This window comes from Echinops telfairi, unplaced genomic scaffold, assembly GCF_000313985.2.
Source record: "Echinops telfairi isolate 266 unplaced genomic scaffold, ASM31398v2 ScPeMD7_7424;HRSCAF=8462, whole genome shotgun sequence".
NCBI lineage: Eukaryota > Metazoa > Chordata > Mammalia > Afrosoricida > Tenrecidae > Echinops > Echinops telfairi.
Window position 1 is genome coordinate 87,279,853 of NW_022111324.1, and position 19,824 is coordinate 87,299,676.

The 19,824-nt window shown below is 37.4% G+C and overlaps 1 protein-coding gene across 1 annotated transcript in view; it reads right to left on the reverse strand.

Annotated features, from left to right (window-relative positions):
• COG2 (component of oligomeric golgi complex 2) overlaps positions 1-19,824 on the reverse strand; it is a 70,604-nt gene that overhangs the window by 24,187 nt on the left and 26,593 nt on the right. The window contains exons 6-9 of the mRNA XM_045298210.1: positions 15,003-15,111; positions 13,046-13,225; positions 10,359-10,483; positions 6,330-6,456 (exon numbers count right to left, since the gene is read on the reverse strand). Coding sequence (XP_045154145.1) covers positions 6,330-6,456; positions 10,359-10,483; positions 13,046-13,225; positions 15,003-15,111 — 541 coding nt within the window. The remainder of the gene's footprint in view (positions 1-6,329; positions 6,457-10,358; positions 10,484-13,045; positions 13,226-15,002; positions 15,112-19,824) is intronic.

The following is a 19,824-nucleotide window of genomic DNA, read 5'->3' on the forward strand; positions in this document are numbered from 1 at the left end:
AATTATATTCTAGGGCACCCTTAATCATCCAGTCTGCTAAAAGTAGAAGACAGTTGAGTAAGTGCTATAATTCATCAACCTCTCTCAAAAGAAGGGGGAAGACATATAAAGAAAGAATCAAACTATATGAGCAATCTCGGCATTTTTATATATGAGAAGTGTAAAAACTGACGGGGAATAATATCAACATGATCAAAAATAGGATTTATTTATCACCCACAATGCAATCCCTGCATGTAGGGTGGTTTTATTTAATCCACAGGACCACCCTACAAGGTTGCTGCTATTGTCATCTCCATTTTTCAAGTGAAGTTTTCTCTCCACTTAGAGCCACACAGAACTTCCCCCCCAGACAAAGCTTTGTAGCAGTAGAGAAGCCAAAGACCAGTCAGTGGATAGAGCTGAAGGACCTCACGTAAAATGCTCATACTTTTCACAGGTTTTCTACTCCTCATGCACCCAGGCTCTATGGAGAACATTGTTGGGTGTCGCATATGCTTTTCAATTAAAAGGGCTCAATTCCAGGTCACTAAGGCATTAACTACAGAAAAAAAAACGAGGCTTCCTACTTCTGTAAAGGGTTGCCATTTCAGAAACCCACAGGCGCAACTCTGTCCTACAGGGTTGCTATAAGTTAGTATTGACTTGATGGCAGTGAGTGTAGTTTTTTGGGAAAGGGTTATAGGAATTCAGGTTCTTGTCTTACACCAAGAAAAAAGGTTTATTTTTGGAAGACATAAGGCATCACAAGAGAATTTTATTCTAAAAACTCCTAAGAAGAAGATATCTTTCCCAGCCAACATGACTATTCTTGGTCTTTCTTGTCTCCCGAGCACAAACACCGGGTCTTTAAGAGTTTGGGCATCCAAAATTCTTGGGAACTTCCACTTGATATAGCAAGGGGAACAAGTCCCAATATGTTGTCATGGACACCATACATGTTCTGTCCAAATCTCCACCTTCGTTCTCTTGCTCAGTCTCAGAAACCATTAACTTAAATATGTTAATGCCTGTGCTAGAACGTAAATTTTTGCTCAAAGAAAACAAAAGGTTTTAAATTTCTGTTAATAGATTTTGACACTTATAGAATATCCTTGTGTGATCAGTGTAAGGACTTGATACAAAGAAAGGCAGTATTCTTCCCTCTAGGGAAAAAGCTATCCTTTTACAAATGACAGATGCTAAAGGAGCCCTGAGAGCCCAAATGGGTAAGTACTCCACTGCTAACCAAAAGGTTAGTGGTTCCAAAGCACGCAGAGGCTTCATGGGAGAAAGATCTGGTAATCTGTTCCCACAAAGGTAAGCCTAGGAAATCCTATGGGGCACTTCTATGCTGTCACATAAGTCACTATGAGTTGAAATCAAATCTGAGGCAACAAGAAATCAATGCAAGGATCTTTCTCATTCACAAGAAACATGCTGGCTTAAGGTTTAAAGCTCAAAGTATTTCTTGAAAGATTGATAGTTACCTGTCTGCAACTGTACAAACATAATACATATCTAATGTACAAACCCTAAATATTGGTCAAAGAATTCTAAAGACAAAATTATACCAGAAAGTTTCCTATCTGAGCTGAAATATTTCCGGACCCTAATATGGTTCCGATGATGACATGCAGTTGTTAGACGTCAATGAGTCAGTTCTGACTCACAGTGACTGTGGACAACAGAACAAAACACTGCCACCTTCACAATTGTTCTTATGCTTGAGCTCATTGTTGCTGCCACTGTGTCAATCTATCTTAACGGTCTTTCTCTTTTCAGCTGCCCCTCCACTTTACCAAGCATGATGTCCTTATCCAGGGACTGGTCTCTCCTGCTAACATATCCAAAGTACGTGAGACGAAGTCTCACCATCCTTGCCTCTAAGGAGCACTGTGGTTTGCACTTCTCTCAAGACAGATTTGTTTGTTCTTTTGGCAGTCTGTGGCTCTTTCAATATTCTTCTCCAGCACCATAATTCAAATGCATCAATTCTTTTCTGGTCTTCCTTATTCAATCTCCAACTTTCACATGCCTATGAGGTGACTAAAAATACCAAGGATTAGGTAAGGTGAGCCTTAGTTTTCAAAGTAACATCCCTGCTTTTCAACACTTTAAAGAGGTCTTGTGCAGCAGATTTACCCATTGCAATGTGCTTTTTGATCTCTTGACTGCTGCTTCCATGGGAATTGATTATGGGCCCAAGGAAGATGAAATCCTTGATAGCTTCAATCTTTATCATGATGTTATCTACTGGTCCGGTTGTGAGAATTTTGGTTTTCTTTACAATTATCTGTAATCCATACTACAGGTTGTAGTCCTTGACCTTCATCAGCAAGTGCTTGAAGTCCTCCTCACTTTCAGCAAGAAAGGTTGTGTCACCTGCATATTGCAGGTTGTTAATATAATCCCAATGCCACATTCTTCTTCATCTAATCCAGCTTCTCTGATGATTTGCTTAGCATACAGAGTGAAGAAGTATGGTGACAGAATACAACACTGATGCACAACTTTTCTGCTTTTAAACCATGCAGTATTCCTTTGTTCTGTTCACACAAATGCCTCTTGATCCATGTATGGGTTCCATAGGAGCACAATTAAATATTTTGGAATTCCCATTCTCAAGGCTATTCATAATTTGTTATGATCTCACAAAGTCAAATGCCTTTGCATATTCAAGAAAACATCTTTCTTGCATTCTCTGTTTTCAGCCAAGGTCCATTTGGCACAATGATATACTTTCTTCCATATCTTCTTTGGAATCTGAGCTCCCTATCACTATACTGCTGCAGTTATTGTTGGATAATGTTCAGCAAAATTTTACTTGTATGTGATATTGATGCTATTGTTATATAAGCTTCAGATTCAATTGGGTACAGATATGGATCTCTTCCAGTCAGCTGGACAGGCAGATGTCTTGCAAACTTAATGGCATAGAAAAGTGATTGCTTCTAGAGCAAAATACAAAGTATCTTAATATTGCTACAGCTTAAAACCATTACTTTATTCGGCTTTTGTTGTCTTACTTTAAAACCTCTATTTTATACAGTCACAAAAATTGTTATACAATTCATCAAAAACAACACAAGTAATCACATTGCTCAATGTATTGCAGCACAGGGAAATTATCCAAGAAAAAGCTAAGAAGTAGTTCTTGACCAACAATGCTCCAAATTTGTTGTCATATTAAGTCAATCAGGTCCTGTGCTGCTCTATACCTGCTTTGTACCCCTCTATCCTTTAAAAAATTAGACATGTAAATTGATCAAGTAGATTAGGAAAAGAAAGTAAATAGAAATTCTTGATGTGAAAATTGTAACTAAAACTGGAAACCCAATATACACATGAAAAAGGGAGTTTAGACACAATTAAAAGAGTTAGTGAACTAGAAGATATATCCAGATAAAATTACTTAGAATGCAGCACAGAGTCAAACAGATAAAAACAGCAGCATTTTGTGCTTGTATAAAACTAGAACTAAAACCTAAAATCAGGGAAGAAACATAAAAAGACTAATTGAGGATTTAGGAAATGATAGTAAAAGTAGACCAGAGTTGAAGTCAATTTTATTCTTTACTGGATAAGTTTTAAAGGCACTGTAGACACCCAGAGAAGGTACTCATAATTTTTGAGAGGAAAAATAAAAGCATTTATCTGAAAAGAAAAACAAAACAGAGGATATGGTGAGAAATTCTAATCAAGGATTCAAAATGGAGCTAAAGAAGTAAGAAAGCAAAGTACAATTCAAGAGATAATAGGTAAAAATATTCTAGAATTGATAAAAAATATCAAGCAATAGGTTGAGGAAACCTAACAAATTCCAAGTACAACAAATATAAAGAAATCAACACTAAATGCATCATAGTGACCCTCAGCATACCAAAGTCACAGTGATCTTAAAGTAGCAAGAGAAAGGACACATTTGATATAAGTGAAAAAAAGTGAGATCAATAACTAATTTCTCAAGGCTTAAAGCATGAGAATTCTATATTCAGCCAAACAGAAAAGCAATATAGTTATTTTTAGACAAAGACAAACAGAGTTTTTATTTTAAAAAAGTTTATTATCAACAAGGCCTTACCAGAGTCTTCTGACAGATGAATGCTAAGAAGAAAGAAAAAAATTCATGAAGGATGTATGACTGGCATGAAAGAACAGTAAGCAAAGGAAATTATAAACATGTGAGGCAATTCTAAGAAGACGATGACTACAAAAGATCATAAAAATGCCTACTTTTTGAAATAAAATAGAAATAAGGCTCTGGAAATTATAACTTATACTATGAAATGGAGTAAGTAGCCTGAAAGTATTCTAAATTCTTTGTATTATTCAGGAGAAGCCTAAAGAACATACCGTATATACTCGAGTATAAGCTGACCCAAATATCAGCCGAGGTACCTAATTTTACCCTAAAAACTGCATAAAAAATATGCTGAAAAACACAGCTTCATGTGAGTAAATATGGTAGATTAATTTTATAATCCATTAAACACTCTCTAAGATATTATAAAAACAAAAATAGAAGGCATAACTTCTAAATTAGTAGATGTGAAAACAGAATAAGGGAGGAAAACAAGTTTCCCAAAGTTAAAAAAAATAGTGAAAAAGGAAGAAAGGAAGAAAAGCAGGAAAGAACAGAGGAAGAAAACCTGGAAGAACAAAATAAGAGAGTAGAAATGATCTGGGTAGTAGTTAAATCACTGTATGTTTAACAAACTGTCTAATTAAAAGGCAACAGCTTTCATATTAGAATAAACAACTAAACAAAAACCTAAGGAAACAGAAGGAAGAGGAACACTGGGAAGGTTGAGCCACACAGGGAGTGAGCAGGAGAACTGGGGCTGGAATTCAGGGCATCTGGCTCTCAAATTCTTATGGTAAACAATGCTCTGTATGCCACAGAACACACACAAGACTTTACTTTTAAAATATTAACCTAAAATCTTTAAAATTATTCCATGAATTGAAAAAAAAAGTACACACTATGGTTGTTAGGTACAGTAGAGTCACTTCAGACTCACAGTGACCCTCTGTAGAACAGGACACACTGCCATTCCTGGTGCCATCCTCCCAATTCCTGTCATGTTTGTGCCTTTGTTGCCGCCATTATGTCAATCCATCTTGCTGCCCTCCTAGTTTCCCAAGCACGATGTCCTTTTCCAGGGATTAGTCTCTCTTGCTAACATATCCAAAGCAAGTAAGACAAAGTCTTGCTGTCGTTGCTTCTAAGGAGCAATGTGACTGCACTTCTTCCAAGACAGATTTGTTTGTTCTTTTGGCAGTCCATGGTACTTTGAATATTTTTCTCTGCTACTATAGTTCTAATGCATCAATTCTTCGACAGACTTACCTATTCAATGTCCAACTTTCAGATGCATGTGAAGTGACTGAAAATACCAGGGCTTGGGTGAGGTGAGCCTTAGTCTTCAAAGTAACATCCATGCTTTCAGCACTTTAAAGAGGTCTTGTGTATCAGATTTACCCAATGCAGTGTGTTGGTTGACTGCTGCTTCCATGAACACTGACTATGGATGCAAGCAACATGAATCCTTGACAACTTTAATCTTTTCTTTGTCTATAATGATGTTACCTATGGGTTCAGCTTTGAGTATTTTGGTCTTCTTTATATTAAGTTGTAATTCATATTGACGGCTGCAAACCTGATCTTCATCAACCAGCACTTCAAGTTCTCCTGGATTCTATCTACCCTGTTCTGTAGATGACACAAGCAAGGTTGTATCATCTACACACTACAGCTTTTTTCCAGTCCTAAGCTGAGTTCTTCATATCATGAAATTTCTCTGATAATTTACTCGGCATACAGTGAGACACTTTTCCTGACTTAAAACCACGCAGTATTTCCTTGTTCTGTTTGCACAACTGCCTTTCGATCCATGTACAGGCTCCACATGAGCACAATCAAGTGTTTTGAAATTCCTATTCTTCTCAAGGCTGTCCTAATCTTTTAAATGATAACAGATGTTTATATTTAAAACCATTAGTCAACACTTTTTATGCTTTCCTTCAAAATGATATAATTTTACAAAACTACTTAATTGTAAAGATACACACACTAATTTTTCAAGGGAAACTACTGATTCTAGATACAACTTTAACAAGATATGTACATTATATCCAAACTTGCTTAAAAAGATACTATATAGAAGGAATTATAACATACATTGTAAAGTTAAAACTATTTCTAAGGACATTAGAATAGATAAAACAATAGAGCAACTTATACTTTTATTTTTAATAAATCATAGGCCTATGATCATGATGTAAAGAATAAGATTATTCTAACATCTTAGGCTAAAAATTTAAAGAACATAATAGGGAGAAGTTACCTCATGAAATGCATCAGGATCCCCAGGATTAAAAAGTGAGGGCAATTTTTCTTCTAATCCTTTTACTATTTCTGGCCAGACAGAATTCACTAGAAAGTCATATCCAGGAACGGTATTGCCATTTTCACTTGAAGAGAAGAACAGAATTGCAGTCAAATATTCCCTAATCTTCTATTTACAACAAACAAGTTTTCTTTGTGGTACTTCTAAGTTCTTCATCTTGAAGCTTATTTTAACCTTTAAAAAAAGTGTTTTTTCAATTATTTTATTTCCAGACCCAAATTTCTTTATCATTGCTTGATCTCAGTCTCATCTCAAACTGGAGAGATTTCATGAGCCCTGCTTTTTGTACTTACCACCTCGTAGAGCAAGCTGGTATCTAAGATCGTACTATATACAAGCACCTTGATACAGGTTTGGTCTCTGAAATATGCTACCACTTGCACATACTATCTTGGAAAAGAGGTAGTCATGACAACTATTAGAGGACAAGTAGTAGACTACAAGAAAAATGTGTGCATTCACTCTGAACACCATTAAACTTTAAACTATGTTTGCAACAATAAACTTTGTAATTGTTTAGCTATCTCTAAAATCACCATTTCTAAAATTCTGTTTCATGTAAAATCTTAATCACACTGATTCAAAATGCTTGACAGATTAATTAATGTGTGTGCTAATGTGTTTTTTTTAAGCACTGGATTTTAGATTTCTAATTAAGAAACTTGATTTATTAATCATATGTGGCACAGAGATTAAAAACGGCAACCCTACAGGGCAGGGTGAAAATGCCCCTGTAGATTTCCTAGACTGTAACTCTTTCCAGAGGTAGGAAGCATCATCTTTCTCCCACAGAGCAAGGGGTGGTCTCAGACTGCTGACCTCGCTGCTAGCAGCCCAACATGTAAACCACTGTGCCACATTCCTTGGGTTTAAGTCATGGGTCTTGGGCAAGTTAATTAACCTTTTGTATTTTGGTTTAATGATCTTTAAAATGGGGTTAATAATAATATCTACCTTGAGGGACTATTATAAGGTTATATATTTATAGTATACTAGAATAGTGCTTAATACAGAGTAAATTCTATGTTCTGACAGTTAAATAAATAAAGAAGACCCCTTAAGTTTCTCCTGAACTTGAAGTTTGAGCTCTTGCCTTGAAGGTGCCCAATGAATGGTGGCCTGCGGCAACCATATATTTACTATTTTAATACCTTCCCTGCTTTATCATGATATGGATTAATCGGAATGGCCTGGTTCTGTCTTTGTGAACGAATGTTACTGCAAGTTTGCCCTATTACCAACCCCTCTTGTTTGTGTAAATAGTATCCAGTTACTTCATATACTGCAATTTGTAGCTGGCCTATATTGGTATAATTTCCCTTTCTCAACAGTGTTTTAAATTCTTTACCATTAAAAAAAAAATCTTTAACATTGGCTAAATTAGTAACACTATAAATAGAATTATTGTATGCCCAGGGGACGACTGATAATGTTCTTTAACATAAAATGATAATGTTGTCTATAAAGTGAACCAGGGATATATAAATCATAGATACATGAATGGATTTTGGGTTCACACTTAATTCTAGTCCCATTCTAAGAACAATTAGTTCTTTTGACATGCCCCTGCTTGATACTTGCCCTCATGAAGAGAAGAAGGAGTGCTGAAGACAGGAGTGCTACAGCCAACTGTGGTGAAGAAACCTGATGGTGTCCAGATACCAGAAAGAATAGCATCAGGGGGTTGTAAAGGCTTGTCTTCAAACAAGCAGCCATCTAAGTGAGGCATCAACTAAGTCCACATAGAAGAAGCACACCAGCCTGTGTGATCCAAGGATTGTACATAATAAAATCAAAATCCGAAGGAATGGTACCAGACCTTAAATTGAGAACCCACAGTTTATAAAAGACTACAGATGACAGCGGGAGCCCAAAATCCATTTGCAGGGTTCACACCTGGATTACACCTCCGATGAATCCTCTCTGATCATAGTCCAGGGACGTGACTAGCCTTCTTATCAGACAAAGAGCAATGTAAAGTCAATCATGACAGATGGCAGATGCAGTTAGGTGAAAATGGAATACCTTTTCATTTAATCACCTTTTGGACCCATTTCAAATTAGTTCTAGCTTTTAATATTTTTTTCTTTCTTTTCAATGGAGGCTTTTGTCTCTGTTTTATTATTGTTAGTTTGTTGTTGTATTTAGGGGTCCCCCCCCCATTTTTCTGTATATGAAATCCAGGATAGGTGTATCTATAAAAACTAACTACATTAATGGTTTCTTAGGGGCATAGCAGGGGAGGTTGGGGGTAAATAGGGAACTATAAACAATTAGTACAAGAAAGAAGAAAATGTCCTAAAAGTGATGGTAGTGGTGACTGCACAACTGCTTTTAATATGTTTACACTACTGAAGTATATATATTAACTACATGTCAATATAGCTGCTAAAAAAGAGAAAATTTTCACAAAATTTTTGAACCCCCCCTTGTACTTGTTACTCTAGAGCAGTGGTTCTCAACCTGTGGGTTGTGACCCCTTTGGGGGTCGAACAACCCTTTCATGGGGCTCGCCTGATTTATAACAGTAGCAAAATCACAGTTATGAAGTAGCAACGAAAGGAGGTGGGAGTGATATTATGGTCTGAGCAGGAGGCAATTATATTGTACGACCAAAAGTCGTCCTCAAAAGAAGTCAAAGCAACATATGATGGAACGCAGATGCAATGCTCTGTGATAATTACATAATCTGCTGTCAATTTGAGACTATTAAGAGTGAATAGGTGGAGTTCAGCCTGTCAATCAGGTTGCAACTTGCTGACTTCATTTGGAGGTGCTAAGGAGATAAATAGCTTGCTGGAGGCTGGACACACACACACACACTCTCTGCTTGGTATTCCTGATGACAAGACACATGGATATACACTAGAGCCCTGGAGCTGAAGGAGCAATATGGAGAACCATGCCAGCACTGAGATGCTTACTTTGCCACTGGATCCACTAGACTTTCCACCCACTGGCCTGTGATCTTCCTGCATTCTATGTCTTACATGTGTTTCTTTAGTCTTAAGAAGAATTTATAGACTAGTATTGACATATGGGGTAATATTGGACTGATCTGAGATATTTTCTTAATGTACAATGGCTCTTTGAAATAAAGTTCTCTCTTACACACGAGTGTCTCTGGATTTGTTTCTCTAGTCTACCCAGACTAACACATGCCCAGTGCAGAATGCGAGGATTACATGGAGATGAAGCTTCATGTGGACAGACAGTTCAAAAAGAAGGCAAGAAGGCAGGAAGGAGAAAGAACAACATGAAGGTAAACATATGAGCACACATGCACAACGTAGGTTTGAGAAGAACAAAGGAAATTGTCTCTGGAGGGCAAAATGAGGGCAAATTTTACAGGGGGTATTACTGAGGCTAGATCTTAAATGCAACATTAAAAAAGCTGAATTTTCATCTGTAAGCAATAAGAAGCCACTAAGGATTTCTGAGGAAGGCAAAGTCTATGAATCTCAAAATTCTGGATACACATGATTGTACAAAGAATGGACCAGAGTGTTAGGAAGCAGGAGCATAGGGAAGGAGATCCCGTGACTCTGAACAACAGGCCTGGACTGGAACAATGGCAATGGTGAAAGATAATTGGGAAACAGAATTGTGAAGTCATAGAAACATTTATGCCATTTCTATGTAGGAGAAAAATTTATAAAACTTGTGAAATTAAACTGAATCTTAATAGACATATGACATTATAACAATAGAAGGAAGCCAATTGACTTCGAACCTGGTTTAGGAAAAAGCATAGAGAAGAAACAAGTATAGGTTTGGATTTAATCCTAGCTTCCTCTCTGACAGCTTCCTCATCTGTAGAATGCGGTTAACAAGAGGCCATGTTAATAACTGAGTGAGAAGGCCCACAGTGATGCATTCCAGACAGTGCATAATCACCAGCCGAGTTCACGCATAGGTACAATCATTAACATGAAGGCAGGTTCTAAGCATAGCAGTTTAAATTACCTTGAGATGGCTCCCTCTGTGACTTCTCGGAGAAGACAGCAATGGTGAGGAATAAAATCCAAAAGTTTATAATACATGATCTGAAGGCCATTGGGATGGGACTGAACAAACTCTTCTATAATTACCTATCAAAAAAACATCATTTTTTATAGTATCTAAAAGAGAAGTATAAACTATCCACAGGAATTTTTTTAAGTTCGTGGGAAAATTCCATTATCTTTTAATTCCATTTTTTTCCCATGAACTCTCTGGAAGTCCCCTTTCTCCCTCCCTTCTGCCCAAGGTAACCACTCATAAATTTTAGTAAATTCTGTTCTCTATACATCTGTCTTTTAGTTAGTTAGTTAAAAATAGTATATAACCTCATGTATATTTAAAATAAGTAAATAATGTTCATGAGGTCATACAATAATTATTTCTTTAGTAATTCTTACTAATTTTTTTAGTAATTCTGTTATTTCTTTAGTAATCCTAAAAAAAATGACATAATTATCATAATTAGTTCCTAAATTTCATTTTTATTATTGGGATTAAATTTTCCCATTTTTAAATTGAAGACTTGGTTTTATCAAGAAATCATACTGAGAAACAGCTTAGAACAGATTGGACAGAAGTAAGTCACGCTGGCAGATGACTGAAAGATTGTCTCAAAGCAACATAGATGGGCCCTGTCACTTCCGTCAGCGAGACCCCAATGAAACTGTCATTTTTGTAAGCCAGAAATGGTCAAATATCAGCAATTTCATATGGTACAACCTATATTCTAGCTGTTCAAGACAGATGAAGGGTACCAAACAGTCATATTCTTGCTTTTAATAAATCACTGTATTGGGGGCTCTGATAACAATCCAGACATCAATTGTATCAAGCACATTTGAACATATATTGCCATCAGGATTTTCAAACCATTTTCTTTCTAACTGAGCCCTTGATATCAGCTCCTCTTTAACTCTCCCATCCTCATGACCACTTGATAAATTGTTATTTTCTTCTATTATACCATATTCCTTCACCCACGTTTCTGTTTGTCCCCCTTGTGTGTGTGTGGTGTGGTTTATACATCAATCATTGAGATCAGTTCCCCCTTCCTCCCCCCACATTCCCCCTACCCTCATGGTATCGCTATTCCCACTATTATTCGTCAGGGGTTTATCTGTCCTGAATTCCATGTGTCGAGAGAGCTCTTATCTATACCAGTGTTTATGCTTTGATCTAGCTGGTATGTAAAGTAGAACTGGGGTCATGACAGTGGGGGGAGGAGAATTATTAAAGAACTAGAGGAATGTTGTGTTTCCTTGGTGCTAAACTGTACCCTGGCTGACTCATCCCTTCCTTGTGACCCTTATGCAAGGGAATGTCCGATTGTCTACAGATGGGCTTTGGGTCTCTACTCCGACCCCACTCGTTCACATCAATGATTGTTTGTTTTAGCTCTTCTGATGCCTGCTACCTGATCCTGTTGACACCTTGTGATCACATAGGCTGGTGTGTTTTTTCCATGTGGGCTTTGTTGCTTCCCTGCTATATGGCCGCTTGTTTAACTTCAAGCCTTTAAGACCCCCAGACGCTATATCTTCTAATAGCTGGGCACCATCAGCTTTCTTTGCATTTGCTTATGTACCCTTTTTGACTTCAGCGATCATTGTCGGGAAGGTGAGCATCACAGAATACCAGGTTATCAGAATTAAGTAGTCTTGCGATGAGGGAGGGCTTGAATAGAGGGTCAATGTTTGTCTGCGACCTTGATACTTAACATATAAATATATGTACACAGACCTATATCCCTATCGTTATTTAATATATTTACATATATATACATGCCTATATTTATACCTCTATAAATATCTTTTGCCTCCTAGTTCTTTCCTCTATTTCCTTTTACTTTTCTCCTGTCTCACTATCATGTTCAACCTTTACTTGGCTCTCAGTAATTCCTCTTGGCTACACTGAACTTGATCAAGCCTTACCAGGCATCCTATACCTTCCTCACCATCGATTTTGGATTTCTTGTTGTTCCCATGTCCCTGGGTTTGTTTGAACACACACATTCTGAACACTGTTATTGTCAATTTAGGAAAGACCTTCATTTTTGAACCCCCCATGCCTCCCACCCCTCCCTGTGGTCTGGCAAACTCCTCATTTTTCAAGGCTTGAGCCTAGTATCATTGTGTCTTCTCGTAAACCACTGCTATCCTTCCTCATACCCTCTATGGTCACAGAGTTCTTTCTGCTTCCAAAGAGGCACTTACATAGTGCTGTCTTACCACTCGCTTGACTATTTTAATCTGCTCACTAGATGGAACAATCTAAAGCTTCTAAAAAGAACTTTACTGAAATGTAATTTATATACAGTTTATAAAATTCAAAAACCTTGTTGCATACATTCTTTTTTTTTTTTAAATCATTTTATTAGGGGCTGCATACATTCTTTGGAGGCAACACTCACCTCAATAAATTGTGATAATGCCTGTTAGAGCTAGGATTTACTTGACGGTATGCCTAATGCTCAGTTTGCTGAATGTAACCAAAAAGGAGCCAACTCTTTATTACCTGATAATTACTGTGGCTATTTTAAAAGAAAGATTTCTACGATATATTTCTTTATATTTTCACATCCACTTAAGTGTCTTGACACATAGCATATGCTCTATGAACATTTGCTGAATTAGGCTTTGAGGTGCACATACCTCATCTATATGTGGCTTCACTAGTACTTGACCAACTAATGCCTCTGCATCACGTGTCTTGTCAATTGTTGCGTAAGTTCGCAAGCAGTGCCGTACTATATCAACATTGGAAGTCTGCAGGCCTTCTAATAGGAGACCTTCCAGGGACTGTTGTAACATGGCTGTAATGCCAGCTATACGCTGCAAGAAAGATGGATAGTTTAAAAAACAAACAACCTAGTTGGAAAAAATTCAAATATGTACATAACAAGCCTCCTACCTTAGTAGATATTAATCTATGTGAAATTAAAACATCAACAATTCTAGAGAGTAACCAATCTCTATAATGACAACTCTCCATTTACTAGAAAAGTATTTCAATGGAATTACTGAAAGAGAAAAAGTACTATTTTCCTCCAAAGAAAGTTTGATGCACTTCATGGAAAGCTCAGGTAAATGTTTCAGATACACAAAATCTGCTGTACGTGTCAAAATGCAAACCCAACACTAAAAACAGTAGTTGAAATGATTTTGACTCAGAGCAGCCACCCACAGGGATACCTTGGTTGTTGAACAGCTCCAAGCTTGAACTACCCACTGTGCAAACAGCAAAGCTCTGTAAAACCTGCCGGGTATTCACAACTTTGCTTGACAGTAAAACCGAAAATCCAACTTGAAGAAAACCTGAAGGGGCCCAGAGTGAGTCACGTGTCACACAAAGGGGTGACACTTCGGTCTAAGTACCGTTCCCACTCAGACAACCTATAGTACTTAATTTAGTGCGTTAAAGCATCTATCATTGTGCTTTTCTGGGGCTTTATTTGTATAAAATATCATAACTATGGCTCCAAAGAAAGTTAGTGATTCCAGCAGTAAAATTCAAAGGAAAACTGTGAGAAGTACTACAGAGTGAAAGAAAGAGATCATAACAAAATTTGAAACAGGTCACCCTGTGTCTGATTTGGTGGTTGAATGAATACAACACAGCAAAGTCGACATTATCAACATTTTTTGGGGGGGGGAAAGGTGATCAAAGCACCTAATGGAGCAAAAGATGTGAAAATGCTAATCATGAAATAAAGAACCCAGACCACTGGAGTTTAAAAGCTACTGTTAATTTGGATAAATCATAAACAAGATGACAATAGTGTATTCAAGGCAGTGATATGCACGAAGGTTAAAAGCTTCCATAGTGATTTTATAAAAAATGCTGCGGGAACGAGAGCTGAGCACCCTAAAGTGCTCAAAGCTACTCAGGGCTGGTTTGAAACACTCACCAAGAGACCAGGCATGCACAGTGTAGTAAGGTATAGGAACGAGGAAGTGCACATGAAGACAAAGCTAATAAATTCTTGGCTGAATTTGCTAAATAGGAGATTTTATAGGATTTTCAAGGTTGTAAACTTTTAATGGAACAGTGAGCCACAACTTTCTCCCATTGAGCAGACTGTTGGGTTTGAAATACTGACTTTGTAATTAGCAGTATAAAAACCTGATGGTGCCACTTTTAGGATGTGTTAAGTTATAGGGAACTCATAATTAATTTTCCTCTTATAATTTAGACCAGGAGTGGAGAACATTCGGCCTGTGGGTCATATAAGGCCTGCAAAATCATCAATAACAGCTAACATCATACACCTCACCAAAGAAGCAATTCCAGCAATCACATTAGGAAGGAGTTAAATATGATCAAATAAAACAGGCTAGTTCTTAAGTTCATAATTTGGTAGGCCCACAAAGGATGTTATAAATACCTAAATGGCCTTTAGCAGAAGGTCCTCCACAGCTGACTTAGAGAATATAACTGAGTCTCTACAAAAATCTCTAACACAGGAGAAAAAACAAAGACTGTAATGAAAAAACTCAAGCGTAGCTTTAAAATCCTACAGATCGACAATTAATATCAGGGGTAGTACTAAGTTAAACCGAAATTATCAAATTTCTAAACACCAAACTGAAAATCCAAAATAATACTCACTGGTCTTACTTTGTCCAAAAGAGGCATGCCTTTGCTTTGAACAGCATGAAACTGTAACTGATTAAACTCGGTGGCAATTCGCTCCAAAATTTGTCCAGTCAAAAGTGGGCTAGTAGATACAATTAAATAAATTTCATTTATAATAATAAGTTTTTATTTTGTGGATTAACAAGGACAATGCTTTCACATCCAGGGTGTCTTAACATTCTTCAGATAACATTTTCCCATGACCACCTTGTTATACGGTGAAAACTGAAAAAACTTTTTCTCTGGGGTTCTTTAGAGCCATCACTAAATTTCTCCTACTAGCCGTATGTATATCATGTCCTAGATGTAGTGGGGAGTCCTGACCCTACGTAGCTCAGACCATAGGGCCTAGAAATATGAATTAGAAATAAGCACAATTTGTTGTTTTGAGTTTTGTTCTTAATAGTGGGGTAACTCATTGTTGTTCTGATTTACATTTCTCTCAAGGCTAAGTCACTAACATCTCTTCACCAGTTTGCTAGCTGCCTGAATGTCTTTAGTGCAGTGTCTTTATGACATCTGCCCATTGTGTAGTTGGACTATCTGTATTTATGTTATTGAAGTGATAAAGTCGTCTACAAATCTCAGAGGTTAGCTGGTTGCCTAACGTTATCACCAATTTTTTTTCCTGAGCCTGTAGGTTTCATTTTCTTTGGTGAAGACTCTTGATACACATAAATGCAGTCTTATTGGGTTGATTCTTTAGTCATTATATTAAGTCATTCCTTTTATCTTTTGTTGGTTTTTGACTGATAGTCTATTTTATCTAAAATTAATCTGAAAATAACTCCTGCTCTCTTATGGTTACCAGTTGAAAACGTGTCTCCTGAACATCCGTTATTATTGTTTCTGGTTAAGCGCATTTAATGCATCTACATTCGGTGTAATTATCAGGAGGTAAAATGTTACTGCTGTCATTTTGCCGTGAGTTTAGTTTGGGTGTGATGGTGCTGATGGTTTCTTTGTTTCTTACGCTTTTCTATTCTGAATTTTTTTTTTGGTTTCTGGATTTTGTTACCATTTCTTTGTAGCTTTTGTCCTAAGGTATACTGAGACTTTGTTTTTCTTCTTTGTTAATTTGGCGAGGTCTATTAATTTTCTTTGTGGTTATCCTGTAATTTATTATTATCTTCTTAAGTTTAAAATAGTCTATTCTTTTTTGATATTGTGTTGACTTCCTTTCCATTTGGAAGTTGTGTATCTATATCATTTATTCCCTCTTTTTGCTTTGTACTTATAATCATTTACAAATTAATAATGCTAGTTCCCTATATTCAGGCTTTAATTTCTGTTTATCTGAAAATGTACTAACAACCATTGTATTTGAGAGACAATTTTACTGCATACATAATTCTTAAATGGTAAAAGGCTTTTCTTGCAAGGTTTTATTCTCATTTTAATTGCCCCATTGTCTTCCTGCCTACCTGGTTTCTGCTGAGAAATCAGAGCTTAGTCTTACTGGTTCACTTTCTAGGTAATGTTTCATTTACCTCCTCTTACTTTTAGGAGTCTTTCTCTGTTCTTAGTTTGGGAGAGTTTATGTCTTGTTGGTTTTGACTGGAGTGTATCTTATTTGGAGTTAGTTGAGGTTCTTGAATACATGTCTTCTTGTCTTTCACGCAATTAGGAAAGTTTTCATTCAATAAATCCTCAACAATTTTTTTAGTGCCTTTTCTGGGCTCTTCCTGTGTTCCACATAATTCTTCGGCTTTTTCTTCTTTTTCTTGTGTTCTTTTCTTTGATTGTTTCTCTAATAGGCTCCAATTCTTAATGCCGCTATAGGATAGGGTAGAACTGCTCTTGAAGGTTTCCAAGACTAAATCTTATGGGATCACAGAGCCTTATCTTTCTCCCCCAAAGGGCTGGTGAATTCAAACTAATGATCCTGTGGTTAGCAGCTCAAGCCTTAACCCATTGTACCTAACCAGGTCTTCCAAGAGATTTATACTAAGTATCTTTCTCCCCCAAAGAGCTGGTGAATTCAAACTAATGATCCTGTGGTTAGCAGCTCAAGCCTTAACCCATTGTACCTAACCAGGTCTTCCAAGAGATTTATACTAAGTATTTTGCCTTTAATCTCTTAGCAGCCCAAACAATTACACACTTATCCACCATAGCTTTCAACAAAGTAGTTGTAGTAGTTAGACTTTATGTCAACTTGCATGTTTGTGAAATTGCAGGAGTGGAATCCAACTTATCATTCAGGTCATAGGCTGATGATGCCGCCATAAGCACGTGGCATTTTAATAAGACACACCAGGAACTACTACTTCCTCTTGCCTTTCAACTTCCTACTTGCTGAGATGCCCTATGTAGGCTGCCAACCTAGAGAGCTGTTGGCACCCTGCCATGTTTTCACTGACCATGGATAGACATGTCTCTATACCCACTGGCTGATCTTTCTGTTTCCAGCTTCACCTTTCTGATACAAGAGCATCAAGAGTTTTGTCTATTAACAGTGGTTCTCACCTTCCTAATGCCTCAACCCTTTAATACAGTTCCTCATGTTGTGGTGAACCCCCAACCATAAAATTATTTTCAGCGCACCCTCATAACTGTAATTTTGCTAGTTATGAATCATAATGTAAATATCAGATATGCAGGATGTATTTTCATTGTTATAAACTGAACATAATTAAAGCATAGTGATTAATCACAAAACAATATGTAATTATATATTGTGAAATGGTCGTTTGACTCCCAAAGGGGTCGCGACCCATAGGTTGAGAACTGCTGATCTATCATCTCATGTATTTTCCTTTTTAATTCTTCTAGACTTTTGTCTGTGATTTTTCTCAAACTTTTAATCAACTGAAGGCAAATAAATATCCAATGCCATTTCCTATCTGGAAGGTTTTGTGGCTCTGTATTTTGCTCACTTGTTTCAGCTATTCTGCCCTGTTTCTTTGTGTGTATGTGTAAACTGAAGTTGTCATCTTGTTTGGGTATTAATTTGTTGATTGCATATTGGTTTGCTTCATCCTGATTTTTGTTTTAATATAGTCAGGCAAAAAAGTGGACGTTTTACTCTGGTTGCTCATTTGGCATCATTACTGGGGGGCTCATCTTGGATAAGTGGGTTTAGTAACGGGTGGGAGTAAAGGCATATGTTTTGGACACTGATTATGTTGAGCAGTTAAGGGAAGGCTGGGTAGGGGCTGGCTGCCATCTGTCATCACTCTAGTAGAACTGGAGATGACAGCACTTGCCCATTGGGTGGGCAGCAGGTTTTGTGTATATGGCTGGGTAGAGTCATTGGCTCTTAACTGATAGGGAAAGATAGGGGGAATAAAGGACGATGAGAAAGAAGAGGTGAAAAGAGAAAGCAAAATGGTGGTTAGAGTTGGGAAGGAAAACAAGCAAACAAACAAACAAAAATGGTACAAGTGTTAACTATCAAACACAGATGCAGTGGGAACATGCAGCTGACTCTGGGAAGCAAAGACAACAGCCTGGGTGAGGAGTGGGGATGGGCTCTGTGGGATCAAACCAAAACAAAAAGCAGGTACAGGGGGAAAGGGATAAAAAAACAAAGATTAAAAAAAGAATGGAGAGGGGGAGGAACAACTAAGAAGAAAAAGCAAAAACAAAATTTTAAAATAAAAAGCACAATCTGGGTGAAAGTACTAGCTCCCAAACATGTGAAAATGCACTTTTGATTAGGAAGAGGTGGGGCAAGTGTTGCTATCTGTGTGGGCACCAGAAATGAGGCGTGCCAGCTCCAAACGTAAAACCAATGGACAGTGGGTAAGGGAAGAGGGAGAGAAAAGATGTAAACAAAACACAAGCGTGTAGGGGTGGGGGTGGGAGAGGAAAGGCTATAAAGAATGATCTACTTCTTTAGCTTTCTTTGAAGTTCCGGGTCCGAGGGCTATCTTTTGTATCCATTTCACTTAAGTTTCTCAGTCAATGGTTGATTATCAGAATAGTGTTAGCTGTGATCCACCATTTGGATTCTCTCCACACTACCATACTGCAACATTGAGTAAGGAACCATAGCACAAATAGTCCCTGGGTTATGAATGTCTGACTCATATCTACCCTTTAAAGCAAGGCTTCAAACCACTTCTCTCATGGCCAGTGAAGCAAACCAGGCAAAGAATGGGATGCGTATATAATTTGTAGAATTTGCCATGGTAAGTGGAACAGGAAAAATACGTCCTGGAAGGGGAGGCTTAGAAGAGGCATGGTGAGCCCTTTGCAGAGATGGGATTACTAGCAGAACTGCACAGTGGCAACGTCAGCTACTGTTTTTGAGAAGGGCACCACCATCTTTGGAACTCTGTTCAACTGTTATATAAATCTGTCCTCACTTTATAACTGAAATAATTGAACATGCCCACTAAATTCTTCATCACAACCACCAGCACTGGCTGTATGTGCAGCTTTTAAATTACTGAGTAGGATTTAAGTTTTTCTTGCACTACCCAACCAAACCCGCTGCAATCAAGTTGATTGTGACAGTGACCCTGTAAACCAGAACAGCTCCTTAGGATTTCCCAGACTGTAAATCTTTTTTGTTAACATTTATTTTTATTAAAAGATCATTTTATTGGGGACTCTTACAACAATTCATACATCAATAGTATGAAGCATTTTTGTACATATGTTGCCATTGTTATTTTATAAACATTTCCTTTCTAATGAGGCCTTAGTATCAGCTCCTTCCCACCCCCCATCTCCACCCTGTGCTCCCTTGATAAATTATAAATTATTCATATTTTCATATCTTACACTGACCGGTCTCCCTTCCCCCACGGTTTCTGTTGTTCATCTCCTTGGAGGGGGTGGGTAT